This window comes from Lipophrys pholis (assembly GCF_963383615.2).
Source record: "Lipophrys pholis genome assembly, chromosome: 20".
NCBI lineage: Eukaryota > Metazoa > Chordata > Actinopteri > Blenniiformes > Blenniidae > Lipophrys > Lipophrys pholis.
The window spans coordinates 16,037,545-16,047,169 of NC_137648.1; the positions used below are offsets into that span (position 1 = coordinate 16,037,545).

Consider the following 9,625-nt stretch of genomic DNA (forward strand, 5'->3'; position numbering starts at 1 on the left):
TTACATTAAGGAGGGAAAAGATTGTGAGAGTGAGAGGTGATTATAGATGTAGTAGTGTTTTAGCTGCAAACATAGAACATGAGAAAAGTATGCACTGTTCTTTCAAATGTACTTTTCAGTGTAGTTTCCAAAATAGTTTTCACCTAAATAACGTAACGGTCACAACTGTGATGCGTTACATCTTCTCACACACAGAGAAAATCCTGTGTATGTGTGAGGAACACACGTACCGCGTCGAGGCGGCCCAGCCTGCTTTAGTGGTCACCTGTAAGCCTCTTGGGTTCTTATATGAGATGGTGATGGGCTTATAATGTCACTGGAGATGGTGGGGGCTCTTCTCCCGGCAAGAGCATTAGTGCTGCTAAATGCAGTAATACCTGCAGGTCCAACTTGGGTATGCGGACGTTCCTACTTTAAAGCAACCAAGTCTTGTTCTGTGGTTCTTTTTTGGTATTAGATTTACTCTCAAACAAAACAGCGAATGCACTTTTAGATTGTCGATATGTTTGGAAGGTTTAAAGCCCTCCTTAGTGGCCCAAAGGTGCCAGCTGCAGCTCCTTCTCCAGCTCCTGCTCCAGCTCCTGCTCCTGCTCCTGCTCCTGCTCCTGCTCCTGCAAAGGTAAGAACCTTTTCATTTGTATATTTGATGAGCTTTAATACTACTCACTTTGTGGTAGCATGCACCGCAGCAGCCAGGACTGACACACCAAAAAATGAAACGGTGCACATGCAGCTTTTTCATACAGCAAACTGGTTACATTTATTCCTCCTAAGATTACAGCAGAGGCTTCTCAATTCATCCTCCATCCATTCAGCCGCCCAATACTCGTGCCAGAGAAGAATCAAATGAAATAGTTTCATTACACAGACCTCATTGAAGTTGCTCATTACCCAACATGCACTTTTAAATCCATTTCATCTCAAGCGCAGCTTGTTTTTAAAAGTGTCCGTCAGATGAGGGTGCAATTTGTCAAACGCTAAATTCACTATTCTTTGAAAAGCGCTCTGGAAATTAAAATGTCTCTCTAATGGCGGCGGTTTGACTAATGGATCCAAGCGTCTGACTTTGTGGGGAAATGTTGATTTGTCATGCAGGAGGAGAAGCCAGGTGATAATGAGAATGAAGCCAAGAAAGTGGACAAGCCCCAGGGTAAGTCACTTGATAAGCTGGAGGGACAAGATTTCTCTCTCAGCTAAATCACTGATGTTACACTTGCTTATTCCATATTTATATCAGTATAGACAAAGGACTTTTTTTTCATTTATTTTTTTACCTAAGTCTAACAGCCTTTTATCAAACTTGATGAAACCTTGTTATTTTTTTCCACTTCTTCGACATCAACTTTGACGAAAATATGTTCCTTTACTGTCTCATATATTCCAGTAAAGGTTATTATTCCTCCATGCCAGTCATAATGTAATGGCTGACAGCAATAACTAGTTCAATGCTTCACCGGGTGTCTGAAGCTGCTCACTCAGTTATTTTACCGTGAGTACCAGAACAGAAGCTGAACAGAATTGGGACGCTTCAAATAACTATAATTAGTCTTTCTGTGCACCTGTAAGGGAAGAAAAAAGGGAATTGACCAGGAACAGTATTCACACCGGTAATGCAAACACATGGCAGATGTTCAAAAGGAGAAGTTTAACTTCAGAGAGACTTACTCAGCCCTGCTGTGTCTGTACATTTCAACAAACGTTATTTGGAGAGACTTGGAAATGATCAATTTTTATGGTGTTTCTTCGAGTTTGTCTGATTATGATGTAAATATCAATGTATCAATGACCACATGAATTCCTGTTTTATTTCAATGTGAGGCAGCGATTCTTGTTCTTTTTTTAAAATTAGGAATTAAGCGTAAAGGAAGTTTCACTTGTTGGATTAAAATGTGAGAGATTTTAATTCTGTGTACAAATTATTGGACATCCACCTATTTGTGGTCATTCTCTTACTTAGAACCACCGGCCCCTGCACAGGCCCCTGCACCCGCTCCTACACCGGCCCCTGCACCGGCCCCTGCACCGGCCCCAGCACCCGCTCCTGCACCGGCCCCAGCACCGGCCCCAGCACCCGCTCCTGCACCCCCATCTAACCCTGATCAGCCAGCACCTGAAGGGTAAGACAAAGCCCCTTGGGGGGTTGCCTCTCCAGCTTCCATCCGTTTTCTACTCCTGCACACACTCTCTCATATGCAAACCATCATATTCACCAACTGCGTTTATACCTGATTTGCTCTGCTGCGTTTAATCATGGTGAAGATGCCCTGATCGTAATAAGCAATTATATAGAGCACCTCTACAGTGTATCCATCCTCTACAGTCTGAACTGTGCTTTAGCTTACCAAAACAAATGGCTGCCAAGACACTGACTCCGCAATCCAGTGTCAAATTAATCACCCTGCGGACACTAATTAATCAGATTCACTGGAAGACATGGCAGGAGGAGAAAACCCTCAGAGATGAGCGCAGCGTGCGAGATCTTTATCCTCCCGATGCAACATGCATATTAACAGAGGGACGACCTCAAAGTGGATTAAAGGCTTTTCAGCTTTATAGATTTAAGGGGCTCACCCCAGGTCTGCTTGTGGTGTGGAAATAAAAGCCACAAAGGCAACAGGTAGACTGCCACAGCTGATCAACAGTGTTATAAACACAGGCACATTTCATCAGTTGGCGATGGCTCAGTGGTGGTAGAAGCTGGGGGCAGTGGGCCGCTGCTTGATGTGACCGATGTGAGTGTCAAGAGCCTAAACATCCCCAGGTCTAGTTTATACTAGTTTAAATGTCTCTATAGTGTGTAATATCTTTCTTTTCTTTCTACCAGGTTATGTTTTCCTCTCTCTTTCTTAGGGCAAACTCGAGTTAGGAAACACCATGTGAGCTTGTTTTGTGTTGCCAGATACTTGAGGAGGCGCATCAGCAAAATGAAAAACTGCGTCCATCAGGGTGCATTAAGTCAGTGCAGTTTCTCTATCGGCCACCAGAGGGAAGCCTCAGCTGCAGCTTTGACTGAAAGAGAAGTCCCCTTCTTTTATTTTAGATCCTTAGGAGAGAGTAAAACTAATTAACTTAGATATTGCAAACCTGTACAGTAGATGACTGCAGTATGAATTAGTAACAGTACAGTACAACAGTGACATATACCATCCATCCTGCCGCCCCAATTGCAAACAACTCACCCACTAGACAGATTGTACACACATATGCGCACACATACACACACACAAACACACACAAACACACACACGCACAGTGCACAATTGCATGCACACATGCACAAACACTTAACAACTTAACAAGTAAAACAAACAAGCAATTCAAAACTTCAATGGCACAGTTGATGTTGTTGTAATTGCCTGGTATTTGTTGTTATTTAATAGCGTTTTCTAATTTAATGGTGTATAATTATGGAGCAGAAGTTTCCAAAAAGAGGAATACAAGAAAAAAAAATGTTATTCATCTGCAAAGACCTTAATAATCTTTTCTTAAATGCCCCACTGCAAGGAAAGAAAACTACTACTAGTACATTGTAATGACAATTAAAGTGTTTACTTTTGACTTTAAAGATAAGGGCAATATTTCACCTGCAATTATTTAAAGTATTACTGTGTGGTTACTTCTAGGGGAACCATTAGTAATTACAGGTTACATGTTTGTTTTTAGTCACATTCTGGAGTCTGTAAAAGCAAATTATTCTCTAAAAATACATTATACAGTAGGAGCAAAACTATTGCTCTGCGAAAAATACAAAAGTGGGAAAACTCCTGCGCACCATTGTTTGGTTTAACTGACTGTGTTGGTGACATTTTCAGGCAGGAAGAGGCCCCTCCTCCACCCATAGTCATCAACCGGTACTCCGATGACCAGCTCAGAGCCATCGCTAAACTGATGAAAGACCGACAGCAAATCTACCGGGAAAAGGTTTCTGATCCACATGCATCATCGCCTGAAATAACCCCTCCTGTCAGTGAGTACCAACACATTTTGAAGCATAATTTGACCCTTTGACCCCCGAGACCTGAATGAAAATGTTGGAGTTGTCTGGTTTGTCCTTTTCAGCTCCACTGTTGCGCAAAGATGACTTCGCCAGACTCATCGAGGAGAGGAAGAGGAAAGCAGAGGAGGACCGGATAAAGAAAGAGGAGGACGATAAGAAGAAGAAAGAGGAACAGGAGAAGAAGAAGAAGGAGGCCGAGGAGAAGAAGAAGCTGGAGGAGGAAGAGAGGAAGAAAGCAGAAGCCCTCGTGGAGAAAAAGGCGGTGCCACTGAAGACGAGGCTAAAAGACGGCACCTGGACGCTGGTGGACGCCACGCTGAAACCGCTGGAGGACATGATGGACAGCGTGCTGGGGAACACCATCGACCCCTTCACAGACCGCGGCTACATCGCGTGGCTGAGCGTGGTGACTCTGGCGTTCAACTACAACCTGTGGTTCATTACGGCGCGGCTGTCGTTCCCGTACCACAGTGAGGACACCATCCCTTACTGGTTCGGCGCTGACACACTGGCTGACCTCATCTACCTCTCTGACTCCGTCTTCTTCCAGTCCCGCAGGCAATTCGTCAAAGGCGGAGACATCATCGTAAGTGTGAAATAATCCTAACATACACATATCAAGGCTCATCAAGATATTGTTAAAAAAAAAAAAAAAAAACTTAATTTTTTTTGCTTTCCTCTCCAGAAAGACAGAATACAGACGAAAAGTCACTACAGAGAATCTGAGCGATTCCTGGTATTGTAACATAAATTCTCCGTACTTTGGACTTTGGTGTAAATCAGGGGTGTCAAACTCAGATCCTCGTGGGCCGCAGCCCTGCACGTTTTCAATGTCTCCCTCCCCTGAATGTCCTGATGGTTCATCACCACATTCAGCACAAAGCCAGATAACGAGCTGCTCATTGCAATCAGCTGTGTTGAAGCTGGGAGACATGCAAAACGTGCAGGGCTGCGGCCCTCGAGGCCTGGAGTTCGACACGTGTGGTGTAAATGAAGGGAGCGACCTAACGCCACCATCTCTCCTCAACAGTTTGACATCGTTTCTCTCTTACCGTTTGACTTGTGCTACTTCCTGTTTGGATTTAAATCTCTTTTCCGAGCCAATCGGATACTGAAAGTAAGTTTGCTCACGCGTGAACTCCTGGTTACGTTTGTCTGGCTTCTGGTTCATTTCTTTGTTTTTTTCATTTGTTTCCAAGGCGGATACATTTTTTGAGTTCAGCGATCGCCTTGAAAGCATCATGGCCAAAGCTTACATCTGGAGGTAAGTGGTGATTTTCGCCACAGACACTTTATCACTTGAGTATAGTATTTCTTCATTCCTCATTTTGCAAATTTCCTACACCCTACTACTACTACAGTATTTGTACTTTGAAATGACCAAATTTTACCAAAACCTGACTTGACATGGAATGAACCACAGATCCTCGAGACTATATTGCCTTCATGTAACAAATTCCAATGGGAAATCAGCAAGAAGAGTGAAACTGGAGTGTCTGACGCTTCTTTCAGAGTGATTCGCACCATCGGTTATCTCCTCTTCATGCTCCACCTCAACGCCTGTTTCTACTATGTGGCTTCAGACTATCAGGGCATCGGCCAAACGAAATGGGTCTACTCTGGCAACGGCAGCGCGTGAGTACCATACGTGTAAATCCATCCTCCCGAATTGAATCTGTGGCTTTTTTTTATTAATGATATTGAAAAAATAAATAAATAAATTGATGCATTCACAAACAATCCCACCGCAGTTTTTCTGGGTACAACAATAGGGACCATTTGAAAGTTATGTGTTCCTTTTGAAGTGCCAGAATTTGAGGAATTCAAATAAAAAATAGACTTTCCATTGTATTTTCTATCTTTGCTGCTGCTGCTGCAGTTACCTCAGCTGCTTCTTCTATGCGGAGAAGTCCCTGCTGATGATCGCCGAGTTGCCTGTTCCAGACTCCATGTTTGGACAGATCTTTCAGATGGTGAACTACCTTTTTGGGGCATTCTTTATGTCCGTCATTCTCGGCCAGGTAGTTCTTTTCTTACTTGATCTTTGTGATCACTTGCCATTTATTTATATCTTTTAACTTCAATTTTTAATTTTTTTTTGTGTCTTGAGCGGCAAAAATCACAAAGAAAAACATGTTTAAAAAAAACATTTCACCTCAAGGGAATCAAAAGGAATATTAGATGAGTCCAAATTGAATGACAATTTTTGTTTTTGAACCCAGAGACTCAATAACAAAAATCCTACGCCGCCCATAAACACAGAGTAAAATTGTTTGACCCCCCCCCCCCTCACCCTCTTCACAGGTACCTGCGTTCTTACTACTTTGCCGTTCGCAGTCTGATCAACATCGGGGGTCTTAACGAACCCCACACCGTCTTTGAGATTACCTTTCAGATGACTAACTTTTTCACGGGCGTCTTTGTGTTCTCCAGTTTAATTGGACAGGTAACCGACTCGTTGAGTCCGTAGCGTGAGTCCACCGTCTAGCATCCTCAGTCCATCGAGAAAAATCCCCCGAATTAACATTTGTGAAGTAGATTCATCATCAGTATTGTTTTTCATTTGTCTCAGTGATGGAGTGGGAGATGAGTCATGAGCAACAATACTGACATGAATTAGTCTCTAAACCAGACTAACGCCCAACTATCTTAGTGTGTATCTGAGTTCCTGTGGTGTCTTTGCTGTCAAAATGCTTGTTCAGAATGTACAATATATAGGCTGGCTTGGGCGTAACTCAATGTATTTGATAATGTCGTCTTTCCATCTCAGATGAGGGACGTCATTGGTGCCGCTACGGCAGGACAGACATATTTCCGCTCTTCAATGGACGGCACTGTGGCCTACATGGTTACCAACCGTATTCCAGGCATGGTGCAGAACAGAATCCGTACTTGGTACACCTACACCTGGGATGCTCAGGGCATGTTAGGTCTGTATCAGAAAGTGATTATTAACACGACTCTTACCCCCAGTTCAACCTAGGGAGGCTGCCCTGCTGTTAAAGCAGTTTGATCCATAATCATTGTTTGGCAAATGAAAATATTTAATATCCGCTCTGAGAAATTCAACCATCATAGCAGCATATTTCTATGTGCAGCTTGTGCTACTCAAGAGACATCAGTGATCGATCTTCTCATTTCTAGATGAGTCGGAGCTTTTGGATAAGATGCCTCTGGTGATGAGAACCGCTATTGCCGTGGACATCAACTTGACAACCTTCCAGAAAATCGATCTGTTCAAGGTGCAAGCACAGCCGGTACCCAACACCACGCAGCCGTACGACGATCCTGAAGATCAGTCTCAGAAATGTTGCTGAATATTTCCACAGGGTTGCGACCAGCAGATGTTGGTGGACATGTTACTGCGACTTAAGTCCATCATCTATCTACCCGGTGACTTTGTTGTGAAAAAAGTGAGTAGATGTCTGAATATTGTACAGTTCAAAAAAGAATTGTATTTTTTTTTTTTCCCAACATCAATATTATTATTTTTCACATTTCTGCAGGGAGACATCGGTAAAGAGATGTACATCATCAAAAGTGGCGCTGTGCAGGTGGTGGGAGGACCCGACAACAGCATCGTGTTTGTGACGCTGAAGGCCGGCTGCGTGTTCGGAGAAATCAGGTAACAGACACACAAACACACACCTTCACTCAGACGCATGAGAATTTGTAAGTTTTGAGGATCATGTGTTTATAAATGAGGCCAAGTGACCATGAAAGGTGTAAAATAACTGGTAGTAGTTGCTGCTAAATGTGACACATAATTATTGTTACTTCGTAAATAATATATAGTTGTTGGTTGAAATCCGGTTATAAACATTTGATGATCGTACAGAAAGAGATCTTAAATATCTTTTTAAGTAATTGTCACTAACGATCACCCGATATAGGTATAATGATGTTTGTCCATTTTGCAGTAAAATTTGAATTTACACTGAATTTGCACGTACGGTATCTCAGAGTGTCCACCAAGGGGTTCTGAACTTAAACACCGATAAGACATAATCAATCACATCCAGAAAAATAGATGAGAATATTCGTCACACAATGTTTAGTTTTTTGTGTTTTTTATTGCTTGATTAATTATGTGACAATTTCTTAGAAATTCTAGAATTGATGGAGTTTACTGCTACATTGCTTTTTCGCTGATTCAGCAGTACGTAAAAGCACTTTGCAATGTTAGTCCCATTCACACACGCACACAATGAGAGAGCAGCCATGTCTGCGAACAGCTCCTGAAAGAAGAGAGCTGGTCACACAAGCATAGTTTGCTGAGAGAGAAACTTTGTGACCTCAATCAACCAAACCACTAATTGACACTTCCCGTCACCGAAGTCTCTTGCAGTCTTCGAAAGACGGCGGCAACAGGCGGACGGCCAACGTCAAAGCCTACGGTTTCGCTAACCTCTTTGTGCTGGAGAAGAAGGATCTGTTCGACATCCTGATCCACTACCCCGAGTCGCAGAAAGTGCTGGCCAGGAAGGGCAAGTGAGTTTCTGACGGGAGGCGACGCTGCCACTGGTCACTGGAGCTGCGCGAGGACAGTTTTATCGACTTGTTAACAGCCAGTCAGCACACAGCACATCAAGCACATCTATCCACCCCGAATTGCATGAAATTTTCAAGAATTTGTCCCATATCCAGCGATGGTTCCATTACATTTTGAGTGGGATTGGGTCAAAGGTCAAGGTCCGGGTCACGGAAATGCACTCAATTTTAATTCAATTGACGTCAATCAAAGGTCAAAATGTTCCGTTTTCAATTTTCTATCCTGATCGCTTTATGGCGAAAAAAAAAACCCTGACCTTTGACCCCCAACCGCTAACCAGGGAAATCACGTCACAGCATCACATGGCATATCAGAGGATAGGGGATTGAGGACATCAATCAGATTAAAGCTGACTGTGTTTATGACCTTTCTGTGACCTAAACCTTGACCTTTGACCCGATCACTCTCAAAATGCAATGGAACCATCCCTGGATAGGGACAAATTATCCCTGAAAATGTCATGCAATTCGGGAGAATGGTTTTTTTGCGAAATTCTTGTAAAATACTTAAGGTACATACATACATGATAATACTAAATACACAATGACAAAAACGTAAACTTCGCCCTGACTTTTGTTGGCGATGTAATAAATATATGTGAAAACTGTACACGAAAATAAGTTCTTACATTTTATTAATGCTGCTTCAATAATGTACAAACTAATCATTTATTGACAAACTGTTGCTCCGATGCAAACATTCTCACAGAAACAGAGAATCCAAAGACTGCAGCTTTAGAGCATCTCTGCCGTGTTCCTCATGAAACGTCTTTGCCTGTAGGAAACTAATGAAGTCCAAGGGCCCGGCCGCAGCTAAAGCCGAAGAGGACAAGAAGAAAGGACTGGCGCTGTTCGGACCCAAACCGGCCACACCCAAGCTGCTGCGAGCCGTCGGAGGAAATATCAACAGAGGCTTTATCGAACGAATGAAGGTGACTACATTTAGATAATCTCTCCCAGGAAAAAAAACTCTCACTGCAGGATCGCCGTGGTGCTGACTGTGTTTTCTATTCTGCTTCCACAGAATTCGGCGGGTGTCAAATGAAGACAATAATGAGCTTGATTTAAAAAAAATAT

General features: G+C 42.9%; 1 protein-coding gene across 1 annotated transcript; it reads left to right on the top strand.

Annotated features, from left to right (window-relative positions):
- Positions 1–502: 502 nt before the first annotated feature.
- LOC308125927 (cyclic nucleotide-gated channel beta-3-like) lies at positions 503–9,593 on the top strand (the record flags this gene model as incomplete). The annotated part of the gene is made up of 17 exons (XM_080489968.1): positions 503–619; positions 1,096–1,150; positions 1,958–2,117; positions 3,813–3,967; positions 4,060–4,583; positions 4,683–4,733; positions 5,028–5,114; positions 5,197–5,261; positions 5,510–5,632; positions 6,302–6,443; positions 6,768–6,927; positions 7,142–7,239; positions 7,327–7,410; positions 7,504–7,622; positions 8,336–8,488; positions 9,330–9,480; positions 9,573–9,593. 17 exons carry the CDS (start codon positions 503–505, stop codon positions 9,591–9,593), a joined length of 2,265 nt encoding a protein of 754 aa, XP_080346094.1.
- Between the last annotated feature and the right edge of the window lie 32 nt (positions 9,594–9,625).